At 46.8% G+C, this 24,617-nt stretch overlaps 2 protein-coding genes across 2 annotated transcripts in view; one reads left to right on the top strand and one right to left on the bottom strand.

Moving 5' to 3' along the window:
* The window catches only part of REM2 (RRAD and GEM like GTPase 2), a 12,045-nt gene extending 6,494 nt beyond the window's left edge, over positions 1 to 5,551 (top strand). Inside the window, exons 3-4 of the mRNA XM_015823325.2 lie at positions 3,927 to 4,134; positions 5,277 to 5,551. Of these exons, the coding sequence (XP_015678811.2) occupies positions 3,927 to 4,134; positions 5,277 to 5,551 (483 nt within the window). The remainder of the gene's footprint in view (positions 1 to 3,926; positions 4,135 to 5,276) is intronic.
* A 17,406-nt stretch (positions 5,552 to 22,957) lies between these two features.
* RBM23 (RNA binding motif protein 23) overlaps positions 22,958 to 24,617 on the bottom strand; it is a 30,277-nt gene continuing 28,617 nt past the window's right edge. The window contains exons 14-15 of the mRNA XM_015823326.1: positions 23,622 to 23,723; positions 22,958 to 23,046 (exon numbers count right to left, since the gene is read on the bottom strand). Of these exons, the coding sequence (XP_015678812.1) occupies positions 22,958 to 23,046; positions 23,622 to 23,723 (191 nt within the window). The remainder of the gene's footprint in view (positions 23,047 to 23,621; positions 23,724 to 24,617) is intronic.

Below are 24,617 nucleotides of genomic sequence, written 5' to 3'. Positions count from 1 at the left end.
TCACGCTGGCTGAGGAATTCTGGGAGTTGAAGTCCACAAGTCATAAAAGGGTCATAGTTCCCTCACGCTGGCTGAGGAATTCTGGGAGTTGAAGTCCACAAGTCCATAAAAGGGCCAAGTTTGAAGACCCCTGCCCTAGACCATTTCTGACCAATGGCTGTCCAGTCTCTTTTCAAAAGCCTCCAGAGACGGAGCACTCACAATTTCTGAAGTTGCAATTCAAAAGAATTTGCAATTCAATTACCTAATCAATTGCAATTCAGAAGTTGCCATTCAACTGACCTAATCGTGCAAGGTAATCTAATAAAAAACAAACCAGTGATTTATCTTTAAGCAGAAGTAGGAACACATTTTAAGAGATATCTACGTTTTGTGCCTGCCAGGAAGTAGGTTTTCATCTGAAATGCCGATTTGCAAAGTCGAGTGCTCTAAAAATACTTTCTTCTGGTCTTCAACAGCCTTCGTGTACAAATTGTCTTTTCAACTCAGCAAGTTGAAAGAATTCAAATTTGTGCTTCTCCATTTTAACAAATAGTAGGTGGACCTGGATCAGATTTGCGTGGCTGAAGGAAAAAGTGATCTAAATGTCTTCATTAATGGCCCCCAATCAAATTAAAACACAATAGAACACACACACACACACACACCGAAAAACGAGCAAGAGGCACGATTTTTTTTCTTTAGCTGATTGAAAATTGACACTCATTAGATTTGTATGGAATACAGGAGGATGTTGACAATGCTTGAAGCTACCCAGCCTGAATTTCTGATTTCCAAGTAAGCCCATTAAAGTTGCAGGCACAGGAATCAGGAATTCAGACATTCCGAGAAACTCTATTGAGCGAGTCATGTTTCTAGTCCTTAAGACTGAGGGATTCTGCGAACAACTCCTCGTGAATTTTTCAGAGAGTTTAGGGTGAACGTTATTAAAGGGCATTTCTTATGGGTTAAGAGTTGCCTTTTAATCTTGAGTTCGCTTTCAGCCAGGGAGTAAAATTCATCTCTTCACTGAACATGAATTTAAGCAGCAAATGTGTCGGATTATTATTATTATTATTTGTACAAAGTTTAGTTTACTCAGCAGAGGGAAAAGATAACAAAAGAAGGCTGAATGGTTGTTAAGGGAAATATGGGGAATTTCGAATGTTTTCAGTAAATATTTTTTTTTTAAAAAGGAATCCGACAAATAAGCAGAAGATTTAAAATGCTCCAGTTTTTGGCACAAGTTATACGGATGCCAGATTAATGCAAAAATGACCCACAATACAGAACCATCCAAGCAAGGCAAATGAGCTGCTTTTTAAGTTTAAACATTTAGTTGGAGACCTGACAACAATTTCACAAAATCCCTCAAATGGGGGAAGGCAGTAAATGAACGTATGCAAATGAGACATCTGCTTGGAAACCATGCATGCAAATAGAGTACTATGGTATACAGCTATATATGCAAATTAATATGCAAATGAAGCCCAGGCTCTCTCCAGATAGAATGGCAGCCTTCTATGTTATGCAAATCTTTGCAAAAAAAATAAAATAATAATTGCATACAAGGGCATTTTTAAGAGGCCATTTAGTTCCTATTTTCTGCCTCCCGAGGCAAATGCATTTGTCAGGGCGTCTTCGCAAATCCATTTAATTCTTCCATTGCTGCGACCCGGCTTTTCAAGCTTGGCTTATTCGAATTTTATTGTTTGATTTTCATTTTTTAAGGGGAGGGGTTTTTTAACCCTTTCAGGCAGGACAACATAATAAAATCACAATAGCCCCCCCCTCCCGTTTATCCATCTGCATTCCGTTAGTTACAGACAAAACAGTTTTTTAAATATTTAGACAGGCGTTCATATAATAATAATAATAATAATAATAATAATAATAATAATAATAATAATAATAATAATAATAATAATAATAATAATAATTTAATTTGTACCCCGCCCTTCTCCTCATAGGACTCAGGGCGGCTAACAGCCTCATAAAAACCACAATAAAATACAATAACATCTATATTAAAAACCGAATTAAAAGGAAATATTTAAGAAGGCTTGTTACGTGAGCTGTGCACAAGCACGGGTTTTTTCCCCCTAGAAATATAATTTCCTCTTTAACTCTCAGCTACTCAAAAGGATGCTATTTTTTTTTTTTTTAGAAAAACAGGGCGCTTATTGTTGTTGTTGTTAGCTGCGAAATTGTGTCTGATCCACCCTATGGACAACGTTCCTCCAGGCCTTCCTGTCCTCTGCCATCTTCTGGAGTCCATTGAAGCTCACGCCTGCTGCTTCAGTGACTCCATCCAGCCCCCTCATTCTCTGTCGTCCCCTTCTTCTCTTGCCCTCCATCTTTCCCAGAATTAGGCTCTTCTCCGGGGAGTCCTTCCTTCTCATTAGGTGGCCAAAGTACTTGAGTTTCAACTTCAGGATCTGGCCTTCTAAAGAGCAGTCGGGGTTGATCTCCTCTAGGACTGATCGGTTGGATCGCCTTGCAGTCCAGGGGATTCGCAGGAGTCTTCTCCAGCACCGTAGTTCAAAGGCATCCATTCTTTGGCGCTCAGCCTTTCTTATGGTCCAACTTTCACAGCCATACATTGCAACTGGGAAAACCATGGCCTTGACTATACGCACTTTTGTTGGCAGGGTGACGTCTCTGCTTTTTAGTGTGCTGTCTAGATTTGCCATAGCTTTCCTCCCCAGGAGCAAGCGTCTTTTAATTTCTTGGCTGCAGTCCCCATCTGCGGTGATCTTGGAGCCCAGGAAGATAAAATCTGTCACTATCTCCATTTCTTCCCCATCTATTTGCCAGGAATTGAGAGGGACGGATGCCACGATCTTAGTTTTCTTAATGTTGAGCTTCAAGCCAATTTTTGCACTTCCCTTCTTCACCCACAGGAGAAACCGTACCGTCTCAGACAGGTGAATGTCCAGTCTCTTCTTAAAAATCTCCAGTGATGGAGCGCCCACGATTTCTGGTGGCAAGCTGTTCCACTGGTTAATTGTCCTCACTGTCAGGAAATTTCTCCTTAGTTCCACGTTGCTTCTCTCTTTGATCAGTTTCTACCCGTTGTTTCTCGTCCTTCCCTCTGATGCTTTGGAGAATAATTTGACCCCCTCTTTTTTGTGGCAGCCCCTCAAATACTGGAACACTGCTATCATGTCTCCCCTATTCCTTCTTTTCTTTAGACTAGCCAAACCCAAGTCCTGCAGCCGTTCTTCGTATGTTTTAGTCTCCAGGCCTTGGATCGTCTTAGTTGCTCTTCTCTGAATTTTTTCCAAACTCTCAACATCGTTTTCCTCCTCCTCCTCCTCCTCCTCCTCCTCCTCCTCCTCCTCCTCCTCCTCCTCCTCCTCCTCCTCCTCCTCCTCCTCCTCCTCCTCCTCCTCCTCCTCCTCTTCCTCCTCCTCCTCATCATCATCATTCTCCTCCTCCTCCTCCTCCTGCTCCTCCTTCTCTTCCTCCTTCTCCTCCTCCTCCTCTTCCTCCTCCCCCCCTCTTCCTCCTTCCCCTCCCCCTTCTTCTCCTCCCAAAATTTCTTTTGCTAAGCAAGACAGATGCTAGGTCACTTTTGCCCTATTTTACAACCTTTCCTGTCCACGTTCTTAAGCGAATCACTGCAGTTGTTAAATCAGTATCACGGTTGTTAAGTGAATCTGGCTTCCCCCATTGACTTTGCTTGTCAGAATGTCGCAAAAGGGGGAGGGGGGGTCACATGACCCCGGGACATTGCAACTGTCGTACCTATGAGTCGCTTCCGAATTTTTGATCGTGTAACCTTGGGGAGGCTGCGATGGTCGTCACTGTGAGAAAACAGTCACGGATGACTTTTTTCAGGGCCATTGTAACTTTGAACAGTCACTAAACCGACGGTCGTAAGCCGAGGACCATCTGTAAGCCACAGCTTCCCAACTTTGATGTTGTCTTTCTCCACCCACCAGGGAGATTCCGGAGGCTGGATGCAAGAATCCTGTCTCCAGACGGGTGATGCTTTCCTGGTGGTCTTCTCGGTGACCGATCGGCGCAGCTTCACCAGGGTGCCCCCAACCCTCTTGCGCCTACGGGCTGGGAGCCCTCGGACCGATCCCCCCATCATCCTGGTGGGGAATAAGAGTGACCTGGCGCGTTCCCGGGAAGTCTCTCGAGAAGGTGAGTTACCCAACCTTTGCGGATGAAGGTGGAAAGAGGTGGTGGGTGTGAGACCTTGGCACCAATGATGCCTGCTCATCTTTAGCGAAGGGTGTGAAACCGGTGTCTGCATTTCCTGCGTCGGATGAGGAGAGCACTTCTTCCTTCTCCTCCTCCTCCTCCTCCTCCTCCTCCTCCTTTTCCTTCTCCTCTTCCTCTTCTTCCTCTTCCTTCTCCTTCTCCTCCTCTTCCTCCTCCTCCTCTTCCTCTTCCTTCTCCTTTTCTTCTCCTCCTTCTCCTTTTCCTCTTCCTTTTCCTTCTCCTTTTCCTTCGTCTTCTCTTTCTCCTTCTCCCCTTTTCCTTCTCCTTCTCCTTCTCCTCCTTCTCCTTCTTCTTTTCCTTTTCCTTTTCCTTTTCCTTCTCCTTCTTCTCCTTCTCCTCCTCTTCCTCTTCCTCTTCCTTCTCCTTTTCCTTCTCCTCCTCCTTCTCCTCCTCCTTCTCTTTCTCTTTCTCTTTCTCCTCCTCCTCCTCCTCCTCCTCCTCCTTTTCCTTCTCCACCTTCTCCTCCTCCTTTTCCTTCTCCTTCTCCTTCTCCTCCTCCTCCTCCTCTTCGTCTTTGTCTTCCTTCTTTTCTTTCTCCTCCTCCTGTCCACTTTTTATGGAGGCACGACTGAGAGTGCTTTTAACAAACTGCCTCCGATAGAAGGTCCATGCAGAGAGTGGTGAGGACAGCCGAAAAGATTGTAGGAAGCTTGCTTCCCATTAGTCAGGATACTGCTTATAAGCGCTTGTATGCTCGGAGTACGAGGAAAGTCGCAAAAATGGGGCAAAACTCAGTTAACAAACATCTGACTTGGCAGCAAAATGTTAGACTCCATTGTGGTTGCGAGTCAAGGACTCTCTGTATAGCCTTTGTCTTTTGTTCACTATGATCTCATCGTGGGTCTTTTGCCTAGTCTCTCTTCCACACTTCTCAGAGTCATGAGAAGTGGAGATAAACCCAATAACTATTTAAACTTGTTGTTTTTTTAAAGAAAACCTGGGCGGAACTGAATTCACAATCTTGGGGAGGGGAGGGGGGGCGGGATGGGTCCCAAAACACCCGACACCATCCCAGATGGCTTAACCGCTCTCCTCCCTTTTCGTCTCTCCACCCCCCCCAGAAGGCCGCGGCTTGGCGGTGATGATGAACTGCAAACACATCGAGACCTCAGCGGCCTTGCACCACAACACCGAGGAGCTCTTCGAAGGTGTCGTGCGCCAGATCCGCCTCCGTCGTTGCCGACGGGAGGGCGACTCCCTGAGCAAAGAGGGCGCCATCGGCCGGCGCGAAAGCCTCACCAAAAAAGCCAAGCGGTTCCTCTCCAACCTGGTCCCCCGCAACGGACGCTTCTTCAAGCAGAGGTCCAAATCCTGCAATGACCTTTCGGTGCTATGAGCACCTTCTCTCCGAGGAAAGACACAAACGCGCACCCTTGCTTCGCGCATCCCCGGGTAGCGTCCTCCGTCGCCACTACCACGCCGGAACAGGCCCATCCTTAAGCATGTGGCAGGATGCTCCGCGGAGGCTCAGACCTCTCTGATCTGCTTTGATGCCTAACTTCTCGAGCTTCACTTTTTTCGCACAGCACTGAAATGTTGAGGGGGACCTTTTGGGGGAATTTTGATGAGGGCTTTTGGGAGGGTGGAAGGTGGGGAGGTCCAGGTTTTGAAGAAGGTCTCAGATTCTGAAATTGAGCAAGATGGAAGAAACTGCTCACCTCTGAGCTCAGCTGTAAATCTCCTCCCCACCTGAGAAAAACCGTTCCACCCTTGCCATCCTAGACAATCTCCTCTTTGAACAGGGGGGTTGGACTAGATGACCCCTGTGGTCTCTTCCAGTCCTATGATTCTATGTTCTATGAAATGATTCTTAGTGTGTGTGTGTGGGGGGGTGATGGGGCGACGAAGGCAGGACCCCCCACCATAATGTTGTAAAAGTGTCACACGGGGCTAAATCTCTTGCTTAAAAGACTCAGGAGTTTTTCTTGATCTGCCTTCCTTCTCCTCTCTCGCAATTCTGCCTTCCTTTTAAAAGGTTTTTTTTAAAAAAATAAATTGTCAAGGCTCCAGCTAGGGGAAAAACAAAAACCCCTCACCGCGCACCATCTGCGCGTACAAACGAACAAGGATCATTTTCGCCGTACAGCTCTTGTCCCATCCCAAGGCTTAAGAGAGCCGTTTTGTGGTGCCTCTTGTGCAGCCGCTCGCCTCCGCGCAACGCTCTGGGTTCCACACAATTGCCAACCTCACCTCCACGAGGCCTTGCTCAAAGCCATGGACCACGCGGGCTTAAACCTTCCGTCCTTTCCTTCCGCAGGCGAGAACGGTCGCACCCTCGGCTGCTTGTCGAATGTATGGAAAAATCCTCCTTTTTTTTTCAGCTCTGAATTTCCACGTCGCGCGTGAGAGACCGCCTTGACGGACACTTCCACGGGCCGGCTTCAATTAGAGCATTGTTGCTTTGGCAACAACTTTTCACTTGCTCCCCCTCCCGCTTCTCGTTTTCCTTTAAGCGACGGTTTCACGACTTCGGCAGAAGAAAGTTGTTGTTTTCTAGGCCCGGTGCGCCCAGGGGCTGTTTTTGCAGTAAGGGGGCTTTTAAGCGTCTTGTCCTTTTCAAGAACCTCAAATCGTTGCGTCCTTCTCGTTCAAATCGCCAACGTTGAATGGCAAAAAAAAAAGAGAAGAATCCTTATATTAATCCCGCTGTGCGTTCTCGATTTCTCCTTTCAGACGGCTGAGCGAAAGGCAGAGAGCGTTCTCCTTTAACGGATATCCTTTGACGATGGTGATGATTGAGGATAAGGATAATGTTTTAATTTTGATCGTGCCAGGCGTGTCAAGGAAGCAGCTCTTAAAAAGGACTTTTAAATCTGTAGAGGATGTTGGTTCAGATTCTGAAAAGATTTGAGATGTTAAGGATGGATCCAGAATGGGTCCAGGAAAAAAAAAATGGAGAATGTCTGACCGCAGCGGATTGTGTGTCCTTATTTTCAATTAAAGCCATTTTCTACTATTTTGTGCCATTCTTCTCACAGGCCATTAAAGGCCGTTAAAGCGCCAGGAGGGAGGAAATGGGAAGAGGTGAAGGGAAGAAATGAGGTTAAGAATTACAGGTAAGTCCTCGACTTACGACCACAATTTTAGGTTACTAAGCGAGACGTTTACGAAGTGAGTTTTGCCCCCGTTTTACGACCTTTCTTGCGACGGTTGTTAAGTGAATCACTGCAGTTGTGAAGTTAGGAACACGGTTGGTAAGTCAATCTGGCTTCCCCATTGCGTTTGCGGGTCAAAAGGTCACAAAAAGGGACCAACGTAACCCGGGGACTCTGCAACCGTCATAAATATGAACCAGTGGTCAAGTATCTGAATTTTGGTCACGTGATCCTGGGGATGATGCAATGGTCGTAAGTGTGAAAAACGGTCATAAGTCGCTTTTTTCAGCGCTGCTGTAACTTCGATCACTAAGCCAATGGGTGTAAGTCGAGAACTATCTGTAGTAACCTAAGAGGCAACTCCCATGTCTGTCATAACCATGAAGCCCTTGACTCGCCGCCAACCAAAAAAAGATGTTGAGAGTTTGGAAAAAATTCAGAGAAGAACAGCTAAGATGATCCAAGGCCTGGAGACTCCACGAGCAGAAGAGACTGTGAAATTCACACAGGGAGTTCTCAACGACAGGGTGCAGCAGCAGCCAAAAAAAGCTAATACAATCCTGGGTTGTATATAAACAGAGGCCTAGAATCAAGATCACGCAAAATATTAGTACCGCTGTATAAAGCCCTGGTGAGGCCACACCTGGAATACTGCAGCCAATTTTGGTCACCTTATCACAAAAAAGAGGTTGAGAGTTTGGAAAAAATTCAGAGAAGAACAGCTAAGATGATCCGAGGCCTGGAGACCAAAAAATACGAAGAACGGCTGCGGGATTTGGGTTTGGCTGGTCTAAAGAAAAGAAGAAATAGGGGAGACATGAGAGCAGCATTCCAGTATTTGAGGGGCTGCCACAAAGAAGAGGGGGGTCACGTTATTCTCCAAAGCACCAGAGGGCAGGACAAGAAACAATGGTTGGAAACTGAACAAAGAGAGAAGCAACCTTGAATTAAGGAGAAACTTCCTGACAGTGAGGACAATCAACCGGTGGATCAGCTTGCCACCAGAAATCGTGGACGCTCCATCACTGGAGATTTTTAAGAAGAGACTGGACCTGTCTGAGATGGTGTAGGTTCTCCTGCTTGAGCAGGGGGCTGGACTAGAAGACCTCCAAAGTCCCTTCCAGCTTCTCTTCTCTTCTCTTCTCTTCTCCTCTCCTCTCCTCTCCTCTCCTCTCCTCTCCTCTCCTCTTCCCTTCCCTTCCCTTCCCTTCCCTTCCTTTCCTTTCCCTTCCCTTCCATTCCATTCAATTCCATTCCATATTTTCTATTCTATTCCATATTTTCTATTCTATTCTATTTTTTACTATTTCTACTATTTCTACTATTTCTACTATTTCTATTTCTATTTCTATTTCTATTTCTATTTCTATAATAATAATAATAATAATAATAATAATAATAATAATAATAATAATAATAATAATAATAATAATAATAATAATAATAATAATAAAGTTGGAAGGGACCTTGGAGGTCATCTAGTCCAACCCCCTGCTCAGGCAGGAAATTTCTCCTTAGTTCTAAGTTGCTTCTCTCCTTGGTTAGTTTCCATCCGTTGCTTCTTCTCCTGCCTTCTGGTGCTTTGGAGAAGAGCTTGACTCCCTCTTCTTTGGGGCAGCCCCTGAGATACTGCTATCATGTCCCCCCTTCGTCCTTCTCTTCGTTAAACTAGACATCCCCAATTCCAGCAACCGTTCCTTATATGTTTTGGCCTCCAGTCCCCTGATCCTCTTTGTTGCTCTTCTCTGCACTCTTTCTAGAGTCTCAGCATCTTTTTTACATTTCTATTTCTATTATTTCTATTCTAATGGTCATCAAGATTTCTGCAGCCCTCAGAGGACCAAAGTCAAAGGTCTCTACCCAACTCCAGAGAGAGAAGGTGACGACCCAGGCAGTCAAGAAGGAACTTTTTAAAGATGCAAGCTGTGTCTTCCCAGATCAGCCAGCAGACAGGCTGATGGCTGAAGCTGTCATCGTTTTTCAGAAGATCTTCCCACGCCCGTTCTTGGAGAACAGCACCTGCAACAAAGAACATCAATCCCTTCCCACACTTCTAACCCCCCCCCCCCCAGGTTCTCCTTCTCCTTACCTTCCCGTGTCTCTGGAGACATCCAGGTCGTAGTTACGCCAAAGGTGCTTTTTCCAGGAGGCACCTAGACTTTCTGTTTTTTTCTTCTAAGACGTTTCGCTTCTCATCCCAGAAGCTTCTTCAGTTCTGACCGGAGGGTGGAGGAATAGAAGGATTTATATTCCTTTGCAGTCATCTGGTCATTTGCATTCTTTTAGAGGATTGTTGAGGCCACTTGGAGGTTTATCTGTGTCCTCAGGATCCTCTGAGTGGTGTGCAAATGGGTGTGGAGCCTTCTTGGAACTGCTGAAAGGATTGTGTGGTAGACTGGAGATGGATGGTGTTGTATGCTCCCCCCTCTGTTGAGAGAGGGCTGTCACCCATTTGCACCACTCAGCTGACCCTGAGGACACAGACAAACCTCCAAGTGGCATCAACGACTCTCCGAAAGAAGGCAAATGACCAGCTGTCTGCAAGGAGTATAAATCCTTCCATTCCCCACCCTCCAGTCAGAGCTGAAAAAGCTCCTGGGATGAGAAGGGAAACATCTTCAACGAAAAAACAAGAAAGTCCAGTTGTCTCCCGAAAAAAAGCACCTTTGGGACAACTGAGGAGACAGATAAACCTCCAAGTGGCCTCAACGACTCTCTAAAAGAAGGCAAATGACCAGCTGTCTGCAAGGAGTATAAATCCTTCCACTCCCCACCATCCAGTCAGAGCTGAAGAAGCTTCTTTTATGAGAAGTGAAATGTCTTCAAAGAAAAACAAGGAAGTTTAATTGCCTCCTGAAAAAGCATCTTTGGGGTCACCTTTCTGGGGTGTTTTCCTTCCGTAGCTACTTCTCAAGTCACCCCCCTTCGTGGAGAATCACAATCTTGGCCAGAGAATGTGCCCCCCCTCACTGATGTTCCTCCCCCCCCCAGTCCTGGACTATAGTCCTACAATCAGCTACATCAAATATGTCAAACACCAGGCCCGGGGGCCGGATGCGGCCCGCGAAGTGGGTTTCATGTGGCCCGCGAAGCCATCCTGGAAACAGTGAGGGAACGGCCCCCGCTGCCTTGGCCCTGGCCCAGGCCGGCCGGGAGCCAATGTACAATTTTGTGGTGGCCATCTTGGCACTTGCCCCGGTGGACCATGCCTTGGCACTTGCCCCGGTCCCACCCCCCTTCTGCCAGAGACCCTCAGATCTGTCCCACTCCTGCCCTTGGCTTCCATAGGCACTCTTGACGCGCATGATGTAGAACTGGCCACGCCCACCCAGTAGGCCATACCCACTCCATCCACGCCCACCCAGTAGGCTGCACCCACTCTGGCCACCCCCCCACCCCCCCAGGGCAACCGCAATGCTGATGCGGCCCTCAGTGAAATTTGAGTTTGACACCCCTGACCTACATGATTTATATACAGGTAGTCCTTGACACAACATGGGGACATAGCTATATCTGTAGTATTGGGGCTGGTCGGCCTCCATATTGTAATCAGAGTAACAGGATACGGTCTCGAACTCAAAAAAGGGCCACCTTCATCTCTCATCCCTTCTCTTCTAACACAGGGCTTTTCAACCAGTGGTACGGGTACCACCTGTGGTACATTGGCACCTGGCAGGTGGTACGCGACCATCCTAGAAAAGTGGTAGCGGGGGAGGAGAATGAGCTGAACCAGTGGCAGCACCGCACAAGCCTGAGCGAGAGATGGCTGGAGCTGCAGGGCTGTCAGGGCTCAGCGGAAGCGCCAGGATCAGCGCCACATTCCAGCTGGAGCTCAGCGCTGATCCTGGCGCTTCTGCTGAGCCCAGAAGAAGCGCCAATCAGCTGGAATGTTGCAGCATCTCCAGGGTCTTGTGATTTACATTCAGATGCTTGGCAACTGATTCATATTTATGACAGTCAGTGTCCCAGGGCATGTGAAGTGACCAAAACCTGCTGCAACCACCCAGCAGACGGGCGGGGGGAATAAAAACCAAACACCCCCCCACCCCACCCCCCGTTCCCAATCCTCAACAGAAATGCTCACAACAATGAAAACCTCGGACAGGAGGAAGAGCGCAGCCGGGCGGGCAGGCAGGTGTCTTGCTCGGCTGTGGCTTGGGGGGCTCTTTTTTCAGTGCCATTGTAACTTCGGACAGTCACTAAGCGAACTGTTGTAAGTCGAGGACTACCTGTACTTTATCACTTTTTTTTTTTTTTGGTCATCAAGTTTTGGACACCTTGCTAGGCGACTGGTGGTACTCGATATTGCCCTATCCTAAAAGTGGTACAATGGGTGAAATGGTTGAAAAGCCCTGTTCTAACACATCGGACTTTAACGTCTGCTACCGGAGCTTGCTTTTTTTCCCCCCTCTGCTCTCCTCATCTCATTATCCTTTAATATCGTGCCAGTCCACGCCTGCAATCCAGCGCTATCTCGTTCTTTGTGAGGGATCCTCAGAATCTTTTCAGCTGGAGAACGGGATGGGGATGCTTCAAATACATTCCACAGGCTTGCGAGATGAAAGGGTGGGTTTTTTTCCCCAGAAGTGATTTGCCGTCGCCTCCATTTTAGGGCCGAGAGAAAATGGCTGGCCCAAGGTCAATTAAGGCAGGACTAGAACTCATACATTCCTGATTTGTGTGTGGGGGGGGGTGGATTTCTGAGGCCTTCCCTGATCAACCAATCTGACCCCGATCCGGAAGACGTCTCCCTCCCCCCAATCATCAAAGCATGCAGCCGGAAGGGACCTTGGAGGTCATCTAGTCCCACCCCCTGCCCAAGTCAGGAATCGGTTCAGAACTGGGGGCAATAGTGCATCCAGTTTTAGTCGCCACAATGTAAAAAAAAGATGTTGAGACTCTAAAAAGAGCGTAGAAAAAAACAACAAAAACGGTTCGGGGACCGGAGGTTAAAACATAGGAAGAACGGTTGCAAGAATTGGGTATGTCTACTTTAAAGAAAAGAAGGGCTGGGGGGGGGACATGATGGCAGTCTTCCAATTAGTTGAGAGGCTGCCTCAAAAAGATGGGGTCCACTTATTGGACCAATTAACCAATTAACCAGTGGAACAACCTGCCTCCAGAAGCGGTGAATGCTCCAACACTGGAAGTTTTTAAGAAGAGACTGGACGGCCATATGTCTGAAATGGTATAGGGCAGGGGTAGGCAACCTTGGCTCTTTTATGACTCATGGACTTCAGCTCCCATAATTCCTGAGTCAGCTATGCTGAGTTGAAGTCCACAAGTCATAAAAGAGCCGAGGTTGCCTACCCCTGGTATAGGGTTTCCTGCCTGAGCAGGGGGTTGGACCAGATGACCTCCAAGGTACCTTCCAACTTTATTATTATTATTATTATTATTATTATTATTATTATTATTATTATTATTATTATTATTATTATTATTATTATTATTATTATTGTCAAAAGCACCTGAGGGCAGGACAAGAAGCAACGGATGGAAACTAATCAAGGAGAGAACCAACCTAGTGGAGAACTGAAGAGAGAAATTTCCTGACAATTAGAACAATTAATCAGTGGACCGGCTTGCCTTCCGAAGCAGTGAATGCTCCAACACTGGAAGTTTTTAAGAAGAGACTGGACAGCCATTTTGTCTGAAATGGCATAGAGATTCCTGCTTGAGCAGGGGGTTGGACTAGATGACCTCCAAAAGTCCCTTTCCACTCTGTCACTCTGTTGTCCTTTTTCAAGTTGTCCCTATGGAAGCAACTGAACAAACGGGGGGGAGATGAGATCTAGAGAGAAGGATGCTCGGTTTGATTGACTGCTGCAGAGCTGCCTGTTCTTTCATGCTCCCCAAAGTCAAACTTCTCCCCTTCCTGCCTCCACTGCCCCCCCCTGCCACCGCCCCCCCGCCCCCCTCCTCCATCAAGCTTCCCAGGGCTCACGACTCCCGAAAATGAACGAGTTTGGCAAGGGGGACGAGGACAAGGCATGAGATACCCATCACTTTGCCATGGAAACGTCCTTGTGGTCCCCGCTTGGGCAGTTGCCACGGAGACAGGATGTTTCCCGTTGCTAGGGCAACCAACTTCTTCTGCCTCTTAGCGCCAGCTAAGCAGATCGTGCCCAGCATTCAGCCTTGGGGAGCAGGGATCAGGGACGAGGGAGGGGAGGTAAGGCGCTTGCAGAACGGGGAGGAGAGAAGGGAACGAAGGGGGGTTGTTTAAGGCAAAGTGGAGCCTCGGTTTCTAGTCCCCAAGATGGAGAGGTCGCCCCCTCCTCCCCAGGACTGGGCAAAGTGAGGGAGCTGAATTGTCATTGACCTGCATGTCTAGTTTAGAGGGGAAAAAGGACTGGGGGTGGTGGTGGTGACATGATAGCGGTCTTCTAATATTTGAGGGGCTGCCCCCAAAAAGAGTGGGGGGCCTGGGGAAACTGAATTGTCACTGGCCTGCATCCAGAGCCATCCGAACCCCCCCCCCCCCAAGAGCAGGCAAGACAAAGAAAGAGATGTGTAACAATGACACACAACCCTTCCAAAATCAATTTGGTCCGCAAGCAAAACCAGACTCAAACAGACTAAAACGTACGAAGAACGGTTGCGGGAATTGGGTGTGTCTAGTCTAGAGAAAAGAAGGACTTCGGGGGTGACACGATAGCAGTGTTCCAATATTTGGGGGTGCTGCCCCAAGGAAGGGGTGTGTGTGTGTGTGTGTGTGTGTGTGTGTGTGTTTGTGTGAACCTGTTTTTTCAAAGCACCTAAAGGCAGGTTGAGAAACAACGGATGGAAACGAATCCAGGAGAGAAGCAACCCCGAACGAAGGAGAAATTTCCCGAGAGTGAGAACAATTAACCAGTGGGACAGCTTGCCACCAGAAGTTGTGGCTGCTCCAACACCGGGATGTTTTTAAGAAGAAATTGGACAGCCTTTTGTCTGGAATGAAATAGGGTTTCCTGCTGAGCAGGGGGTTGGACTAGATGAACTCCAAGGTCCCTCCCAGCTGTTATTCTGGGTCATCAAATCCACTGCTTTTTTGTGTGTCTCAGCAACGCTTTGTGGCATCTATGGCACCAACTGTGGAATCAGGAACGTGGCCGCCTCCAGGGCGATGGGACCAGAAAGAACATTGGTGGCTAGTCCTCTATTTATAACCGTTTGTTTAGCAACCGTTCCAAATGACACCAGCGCTGTACAGTGATTTATGATGGGAGTTTTTGGGCCTAGTGTGGTTGTGTGATCAAAACCTGTGACCTTCCCAGCCGATTTCCGAAAGCAAAGTCAACGGGGGAAGGTGGATTCGCTTAACGCCCGTGCAACTCGCTTAGCGACTCCAATGATTTCCTTCACATAAAATCATAAAACCAGGCACGACTCATCTACCATAATAACTGCCTTGCTTAAAGGAACAAAATTCTGGTCCCAGCTGTCTCTGAATTCTCGATGATCTCAACTGTAGTCTTTTTTCCTCTCTCCTCATCTCTATATAGAATAGAATAGAATAGAATAGAATAGAATAGAACAACAGGAAAGAATAGAATAGAATAGAATAGAATAGAATAGAATAGAATAGAATAGAATAGAATAGAATAATAAAATACAGAATAGAATAGAGTATAGAGTAGAATAGAATAATAAAATACAGAATAGAATAGAGTAGAATAGAACAGAATAGAATAATAAAATACAGAATAGAATAGAGTATAGAGTAGAATACAATAGAATAATAAAATACAGAATAGAATAGAGTAGAACAGAATAGAATGGAATAATAAAATACAGAATAGAATAGAATAATAAAATACAGAATAGAATAGAGTAGAATAGAATAATAAAATACAGAATAGAATAGAGTAGAATAGAACAGAACAGAATAGAATAAAATACAGAATAGAATAGAATAATAAAATATAGAATAGAATAGAATAGAATGGAGTAGAGTAGAGTAGAGTAGAGTAGAATAGAATAGAATAGAATAGAATAGAATAGAATAGAAGCTGGAAGGGACCTTGGAGGTCTTCTAGTCCAGCCCCCTGCTCAAGCAGGAGAACCTATACCATCTCAGACAAGTGACTGTCTAGTCTCTTCTTAAAAACCTCCATGGATGAAGCACCCACAAGTTCTGGTGGCAGGCTGTTCCACTGGTTGATTGTCCTCACTGTTAGGAAGTTTCTCCTTAATTCCAGGTTGCTTCTCTCTTTGATCCGTTTCCATCCATTGTTTCTCGTCCATCCCTCTGGTGCTTTGGAGAACAATGTGACCCCCCTCTTCTTTGTGGCAGCCCCTCAAATACTGGAACACTGCTCTCATCTCTCCCCTATTTCTTCTTTTCTCTAGACTAGCCAAACCCAAGTCCCGCAGCCGTTCTTCGTATGTTTTGGTCTCCAGGCCTTTGATCATCTTAGTTGCTCTTCTCTGAATTTTTTTTTCCAAACTCTCAACATTTTTTTTGTGATGTGGTGACCAAAATTGGCTGCAGTATTCCAGGTGTGGCCTCACCAGGGTTTTATACAGCAGTACTAATACCTCGCGTGATCTTGATTCTAGGCCTCTGTTTATACAACCCAGGATTGCATTAGCTTTTTTTGGCTGCTGTTATGTCGGGAACTCCCTGTGTGCATTTCACAGTCGCTTTTGCTCGTGGAGAGTTGGGGACGAAAGGGGAAGAGACCCCCGGCTGAGGGAGGGGACAGTTCCTTGGGGGGGGGGAAACAATAAGGCGCGACCGGAGACAGCCCAACTCAAAAGCAAACAAGGCAGGTGGGAAAATGGGATTAAAGCAGCCCAACCTGTCTCCGGAATGCCAATTTCGGGGGTTCACTCATTGGCGAATTTCTCTGGGTCCCTGGCGAGCTGAAAGGTTGAGCCGCACCGATGCGGCTCATGCGGCAACAGGGATAAAATGAAGTCCAAGAGTTCAGTGGGTTGGGAGCTACATTAAATCCCACAGCCCAGAAAAGAAGCCCACTCGATTAATATTGTTCCCGGCCTTCAATCAGAATAGAGCTGGAAGGGACCTTGGAGGTCTTCTAGTCCAACCCCGTTCGAGCAGGAGTCCCTATACCAGGGGTAGGCAACCTTGGCTCTTTTATGACTGGTGGACTTCAACTCCCAGAATTCCTGAGCCAGCCACGCTGAGGGGAAAAGAGAGGTTTCCATGCTGGCTCAGGAATTCTGGGAGTTGAAGTCCACAAGTCATGAAGGGGTGAAAGTTTCCCTCATGCTGGCTGAGGAATTCTGGGAGTTGAAGTCCACAAGTCATGAAGGGGTGAAAGTTTCCCTCATGCTGGCTCAGGAATTCTGGGAGTTGAAGTCCACAAGTCATAAAAGAACCAAGGTCGCCTACCCCTGCTCTAAACTAATAAAGTCTACATTAATTAACATTAATTATGCTTTCATATGTTCCTCTGAGGGGTCTTCAAACTTGGCTCTTTCATGACTCGTGGACTTCATCTCCCAGAATTCCTGAGCCACCATGGCTCAGCTTGGAAACCTCTCCCTTTCCCCTCAGCATGGCTGGCTCAGGAATTCTGGGAGTTGAAGTCCACGAGTCATAAAAGAGCCAAGGTTGCCTACCCCTGCCCTAGACCATTTCAGACAAGCGGCTGTCCAGTCTCTTCTTAAAAACCTCCAATGATGGAGCAGTCACAACTTCTGGTGGCAAGTTGTTCCACTGGGTTAATTGTTCTGACTGTGAGGAAGTTTCTCCTTAATTCCAGGTTGCTTCTCTCCTTGCTTAGTTTCCATCCGTTGCTTCTTGTCCTGCCTTCAGGTGCTTTGGAGAATAAGTTGACTCCTTCTTTGTGGCAGCCCCTCAAATACTGGAATACTGTTATCATATCCCACCCCCAGTCCTTCTTTTCTCTAGACTAGCCAAACTCAAATCCAGCAACCGTTCTTCACATTTTAGTGAAGATCATCTTAGTTGCTCTTCCTTGTTTTAAAAGGAGCAATTTTTCCCTTTAACCTCCCCTATGGAGAAACATTTAACTATTTTGCATGGATGGAAGCTTCATTTTTTCTCCTAATCTATCTGAAATCAAGCGTAGTTTGAAGGGTGGGGAGAAGGGAAGAAAGGATGCATTAAAACACAGCTTTTAATAAAATAATGAACTTGATTAAATAAGGTTTAAACAAAGAGCAAGGAGCAAGCAACGCTGTGGGTCCCGTCCCCTAAGGAGATACACCCAGGAGGAGGGCCTTCTCCGTGCGGGCTCCGTCCCTTTGGAAGGTCATCCCTTGAGGGATTAGATGGGCCCCCACTTGGACCCTCTTTCGTAAGGCCCTGAAGACTTGGTTTGGCCAGCGGCCCTGGGGAACGCGGGATGGGATGGAGCCCATCAATTGGCTATTTGATTGTGTGTTGTCGCCAGTGGGGTGGGGTTCCCCCCCCTATGTATTTTATTGTTTGTAAGCTTCCTAGAGTTGCTGTGAGCAAATAGGCAGCTATATTTAATTTTCTAAAAAAGAGAAGATAGGCAGAGACAGACAGACAATAGATAAGACAGACAGATGATGATATAAATAGATGATAGATAGGATAGATAGACAGACAGATAGGCAGACAGATGATAAGAGATAAATAGATGATAGACAATAAATAGGAGAGATAAGACAGACAGATGATAGACGATAGATCAGACAGATGATAGAGATAAATAGATGATAGGATGGATAGACAGACAGGCAGACGATAGACAGGACAGACAGGCAGACAGATGATAAAGATAGATGATAGACTATAGATAGGATAGATAGATAAGACAGACAGACAATAGATAAGATAGATAAGACAAGACAGATGATGTACTCTAGAAAGAGTGCAGAGAAGAGCAACAAAGATGATTAGGGGACTGGAGGCTAAAACATATAAGGAAAGGCTGCTGGAACTGGGTATGTCTAGTTCAACGAAGAGAAGGATGAGGGGGGACAGGATAGCAGTGTTCCAATATCTCAGGGGCTGCCCCAAAGAAGAGGGAGTCAAGCTATTTTCCAAGGCGCCCGAAGGCAGGACAAGAAACAACGGATGGAAACTAATCAAGGAGAGAAGCAACCTAGAACTAAGGAGAAACTTCCTGACAGTTCAAACAATTAACCAGTGGAACAACCTGCCTCCAGAAGCGGTGAATGCTCCAACACTGGAAGTTTTTAAGAAGAGACTGGACAGCCTTTTGTCCGAAATGGGATAGGGTTTCCTGCCTGAGCAGGGGGTTGGACTAGATGACCTCCAAGGTCCCTTCCAACTTTATTATTATTATTATTATTATTATTATTATTATTATTATTATTATTATATTATTATTATTATTATATAGATAGGATAGATAAGACAGACACGCAGAGGCAGACAATAAGATAGATAAGACAGACAGACAGATGATAGATGATACATAGACAGATGATAAAAGACAGATACATAGATATAGACGGACAGACAAACACAGACAGATTGATTTTGAAAACACCGATCAAAGTAAGGAACTACAGACTCCTTTCCTTTCTTGCTTGGACTCTCGGCTGTTGAGAAAAACCCCTCCCTCCCCAAATATTTTACCCTCATCCTAAAGGCTTTTTCTTTTTCCTCGCTTTTCAGGAGAAACTCTTCCCCACTCCTTGAAAGGGAAAAAGAAAAGAAGTCGTACGCACGGTTCCGTTTGGTGACTTTTATTATTCGTTTATAAGCAAAAGAAGAAGAAAAACAAAAGAAAATCGAAAAGAGATAAAAAGAAAAAAAGAAAACCAAAATACACCTTTGAAAATCTGGAAAGGACGGGACGGGACGTTTTCTCTGAAGGATTTTGAGGACGGGGGGGGAGGGAGGGGTGCAGCCAGAAAAACGGGGGAGACACCAAGAAGGGGAGACGAGTGTCGAGAGAAAAAAGGGAGAGGGAAAAACACCCAAACATCCCCACGGGGGTTATGCAGCCTCTTTGCAGATCAAGGAAAAGGAGGGGGGGAAAAGAGAAACGGGGAAGAGATATACACTGCGTGGGCCTCCCACCCACATGCCGGTCTGCGCGCCTCTCCCGATCTATGTACAACGTGCGCGCACACACACACACACAGACAGATCCCGTCTCGGCCGCCAGGGCTGCCCAAAGCCATCCAGCCAAGCCTCAAAGCCTGATCCGAGAGCAGAGGATGAGAAAGAGAAAGAGAGAGAGAAAGAGGAGGGGGGGAAGGAGCTAAGGGTCTTCCTGGTCCCCCCCTCCGAAGCCCACCGGGCTTAGTCGGAAAGCAAGAGAAGCTGCAATTCCAATTCTTGGGGGGCGGAGCTCCCTCCAGTTATCCAGGGGGATAACGCACCCTCCTCCACCAATTACGGCTTGAGGAGGGAGAGGGAGAGAGAGAAGGAGAATTTCCCTCACGTGGCGGGAGGGAAATTCAGAATAAAATCAAGAGTTCGTGTTAAGAAGGGTTTCTCCCCCCCCAGCCCGCTCCCCAAAGAGAGGGAGCCGATCCTTCTTTCAAAGTCCGTCCCCCAGCTTTGAAATCCAATTGGGGGGGGGCTGGTTGTCCAGATGAGGCTGTAACGGTGTAGAGATGATTATTCCCCCCCCTTTTTTTTCCGAGCTCCGTGGGAGAGGAAGGGCAGGAAATTGGGGGGCGGGGGAGGAGACTGGGTGGGCCTTACCTGCAAAACAAGGGAAAATAAGAGAGATTAGCAACCGTCCTCTCCACCCGGCCTTGTTTTCCTCCCTCCCCAAGGTCCTTCTCCATCTTCTTTTATTGTTTTCCTCCCTCCCCAAGGTCCTTCTCCGTCTCCTTTTATGTCTGGGCCTCACCACTTGAGCCTTCTTTTATGTCTGGGCCTCACCACTTGAGCCTTCTTTTTATGTCTCGTCCTCACCACTTGAGCCTTCTTTTTATGTCTCGTCCTCACCATTTGAGCCTTTTTATGCCTCGTCCTCAACACTTGAGCCTTCTTTTTATGCCTCATCCTCATCACTTGAGCTTTCTTTTTATGCCTCGTCCTCACCACTTGACCCTTCTTTTTATGCCTCGTCCTCACCACTTGAGCTTTCTTTTATGTCTTGGCCTCAACACTTGAGCCTTTTATGTCTGAGCCTCACCATTTGAGCCTTCATGTCTCGTCCTCACCACTTGAGCCTTCTTTTTATGCCTCGTCCTCACCACTTGAGCCTTCTTTTTATGCCTCGTCCTCACTACTTGAGCCTTCTTTTATGTCTCGGCCTCACCACTTGAGCCTTCTTTTATGTCTGGGCCTCACCACTTGAGCCTTTTTATGTCTCGTCCTCACCACTTGAGCCTTCTTTTTATGCCTCATCCTCATCACTTGAGCTTTCTTTTTATGCCTCGTCCTCACCACTTGACCCTTCTTTTTATGCCTCGTCCTCACCACTTGAGCTTTCTTTTATGTCTTGGCCTCAACACTTGAGCCTTTTATGTCTGAGCCTCACCATTTGAGCCTTCATGTCTCATCCTCACCACTTGAGCTTTCTTTTTATGCCTCGTCCTCACCACTTGAGCCTTCTTTTATGTCTCAGCCTCACCACTTGAGCTTTCTTTTATGTCTTGGCCTCACCACTTGAGCCTTCTTTTATGTCTGAGCCTCACCATTTGAGCCTTCATGTCTCGTCCTCACCACTTGAGCCTTCTTTTTATGCCTCGTCCTCACCACTTGAGCCTTCTTTTTATGCCTCGTCCTCACTACTTGAGCCTTCTTTTATGTCTCGGCCTCACCACTTGAGCCTTCTTTTATGTCTGAGCCTCACCACTTGAGCCTTCTTTTATGTTTCGGCCCCACCATTTGAGCAGGGAGGAGGCTGAACTGAAAGACCTCGGAGGTCCCTTCCCGCTCGATCTCACGTAAAAACAGGGCAGAGGGTGGAAAAGTAAGGATGGGATGGAGAACCGAGAGCCAGGAGGGAAGTTACGGGGCCGAGGCGCAAATCCAGGCGCCGGAGAATCTGCAAGGCGAGAGTCACTCAGGCCACTCCCGGGGCAAGCCAGCGGGATATACCGGTTGCCCCCGACTTACAACGCTTCATTTAGCAACCAAAGTGACAACGGCCCCGAAAAAAAGGGACTTAAGGACCGTTGTTCACACTTACGGGCCGTTGCGGCCTCCCCCTGGCTCGTGTGAGTTGCACTCAAGAGGCTTGACAACCGGTTCATATTTATGACGGTCACGGTGTCCCTGACTCTGTGTGTGTGTGATGCGATTCCCCCTTCTGCGACCTTCTGACAAGCAAAGTCAATGGGGAAGCCAGATTCATTTAACGACCGTGTTCCTCATTTAACAACTGCAGCGATTCACTTAACAAATGCGGGCAAAATTCACTCGACAAATTTCTCATGTAACAACTTAAATTCTGGGGGCTCAATTGTGGCTGTGAGCCGGGGACTAGCTGTAAAATGAGAGCAAAGCCCACTCCCCTTCTATCACTGATAATGCTACCTAGTTGGGTCATGAAACGTCTGCAAGAAAACAAGCAATCTCAGAGAGCACCAAGGACCCCACAGTCCTCCTCCTCTCCATAATCCCTCCTCCCTTCTAGCACTGATGATGTTACCTAGTTGGGTCATGAAACGTCTGCAAGCTCGGAGAGCCCCCACCACCCTCCTCCCTTCTACCACTGATAATGTTATCTAGTTGGGCCATGAAATGTGTAAAAGAAAGCAATCACGCTTAAGAAAGCCCCAAGGACCTCCCAGTCCCATCCCTCCTCCTCCTCCTCTTCCTCCACTCCACAAACTCAACTCTTTCTAGACTGATGGCGTTACCTAGTTGGGTCATGAAATGTCTGCCAGAAAGCAACCAAGTTCAGAAGCACCAAGTCGTCCTATCACCTCTGAATTCTCCTCCTCCTCCTTCCTCCACTTTGCACACTCCCTACTACCACTGATGTCAGCTAGCTGGGTCATGAAACGTCGAGAACCAAGATCAGAGAGCACCAGGGACCCCCCAGTCCTCCTCCTCCTCCTCCTGCAAACCCCACTCCCTGCTAGCACTGATGAAGTTACCTAGTTGGGTCATGAAACATCTGCAAGAAAGCAACCAAGTTCAGAGAGTACCAAGGATCCCGCGGTCCTCCTCCTCCTTTCCACCTACTTCTCCTCCTCCTCCTCCCTCTCTACTCCACAAACCCCACTCCCTCCTAGCATTGATGATGTTACCTAGTTGGGTCATGAAATGTCTGCAAGAAATCAACCAAGTTCAGAAAGCACCAAGGATCCCACGGTCTCCTCCTCTCCCTTCCCACCTACTTCTCCACCTCCTTTTCTTCCTCCTCCTCCCTCTCTACTCCACAAACCCCACTCCCTCCTAGCACTGATGATGTTACCTAGTTGGGTCATGAAACGTCTGCAAGAAAACCACCCAGCTCAGGGAGCACCGAGGACTTCACCGGTTAAGTCATTTTGTCTTGTGAAATTGCTCACAGAACATCTAAGGGCTGTGGGGAACTTTGGGGTTCAAGGGTCGCCTGGCTCAGATTTTGGGGGGGGGGGGAACGAGGCAGAGAAGACCTGGGTTTGGCAAAAATCCACCCTGAGTCGACTTATAGATCTTAAGTGAGGTCTTAAAAGGTCTGCAGGTCAAATTTGGAACATAATGAAGATGAAAAAGCTTCTTTCCTGCCCCCCCAAACCCAAACGCCCCCCAGACGTTGCTGTTTAGCGACTTACATTGTTTGGGGACTGAAGAGGCCTGAAAGCTGGAAGCACTGGGAGGCCAGTGTCTGTGAAGCCAGGTTCAACGCTGGGCTAAGAGCTGTAGGGGGTGAGAGAAAGATAAGCAAAGTGTTAGGAAGCCGGGAATAATTTCCCATGGGAGAATTAAAAAAAAAAAAAAAAAAGACGCTAAAGGGAGATATTTGGGTGCAATGCAAGAAGCATTCATTGGATTAGTTTACGCAAGCTGACGACTTTACAATGTGGAGACTTCAACTCCCAGAATTCCCCAGCCAGCAAATGGCCAACTTGAAGATGTGTGAACTTCGACACCCAGAATTCCCCAGCCAGGAATCTTCCAACTTTTAAGATGTGTGGACTTCCAGAATTCCCCAGCAAGATGTGTGGACTTCAACTCCTAGAATTCTCAAGCCAGCAAACTTTAAGATGTGTGGACTTCAACGCCCAGAATTCCCCAGCTGGCAAATTTTAAGATGTGTGGACTTCAACTCCCAGAATTCCCAAGCCAGCAAGCCGGCTGGGGAATTCTGGGAATTGAAGTCCAACCATCTTAAAGTTGCCGAATTTGAAACACACTGAGCCAGTGTTGTTGTGATGCATTCACCTGTCCTCGGGACCACTCCCAATTGCTCCTGGGTTCCCCCCCCATCTTACCTGTCAGGGCAGCTGGATTCAGCGCTCCCAAAGGTATCGCTCCGTTCAGCTGCAAAGCAGCGTGAGCCGCTGCTGTGGTGGACAGGGGGATCCCAGAACCAGCTGTGTGGGGCAAACACAAGACAAGATATTTGGGGATGGAAGAAGGCTGCCACGCTCCGGGCGGTCTTTCCCGAAGCGTGAAATTCACGCAAGCTCAAAACTTACGTGAGAATTTTTATAAAATGTTTTATAGATGGCACATGGATCCTGCAACTATGTCTCGCATTTATGAAAATTATGAATCCAAGTGCTGGAGGTGTGGACAACAAGATGCAACTTTTTTTCACATGTGGTGGACTTGCAAGGTTATTAAGGCCTTTTGGATAAAATTGTGGTGGAATTTACAGCAAATTTTTAAAAGAAGAATTTTTTTTTTGCCTCAGTTGTTTCTCCTAGGTATCACACAAAATTTGGATGTAAAAGAAACGAACTTGATGTTGTATTGCTTAACTGCTGCCCGTTTGTTGATAGCTCAAAATTGGAAGAGTAAAGTTTTACCTACAATGGAGGACTGGAGATTGAAGGTTTCGCATCTTGCTGAAATGGCAAAAATTTTGGCTTATCTGAAGAATCATTCAAATGAACAATTTTTATTAATATGGAGAAGATGGATTGTTTATATTCAAAAAATGCATAGAATGGTGGAATATAATTTAGGTTTTTAGATAACTTGTTTTTGTTTTTTTTATATATATATCTCACCTACTTATGTAGAATAATATTTTGTGGAGTTAGGGATATTAATAGTAGTTTACTTTTAGTTGAATAGTATCCTGGGATTAGGTTTGGGAAGTCCGGGGGGGGTGGGGCTTTTATTATAGCATTGTGATGTACTTGTGATGTGTTTTTTTTTATGATGAAAATAATAAAAATTTATACTTGGAAAAAGATATTTGGGGATGGAAGAAGAAGGCTGCCATGCTCCGGGCGGTCTTTCCCGAAGCGGGAGAGCAT

Source organism: Protobothrops mucrosquamatus, unplaced genomic scaffold, assembly GCF_001527695.2.
Source record: "Protobothrops mucrosquamatus isolate PMUCROS unplaced genomic scaffold, P.Mucros_1.0 scaffold1835, whole genome shotgun sequence".
In the NCBI taxonomy this organism is placed as follows: domain Eukaryota; kingdom Metazoa; phylum Chordata; class Lepidosauria; order Squamata; family Viperidae; genus Protobothrops; species Protobothrops mucrosquamatus.
This window is presented reverse-complemented; position numbering and strand designations above follow the sequence as displayed.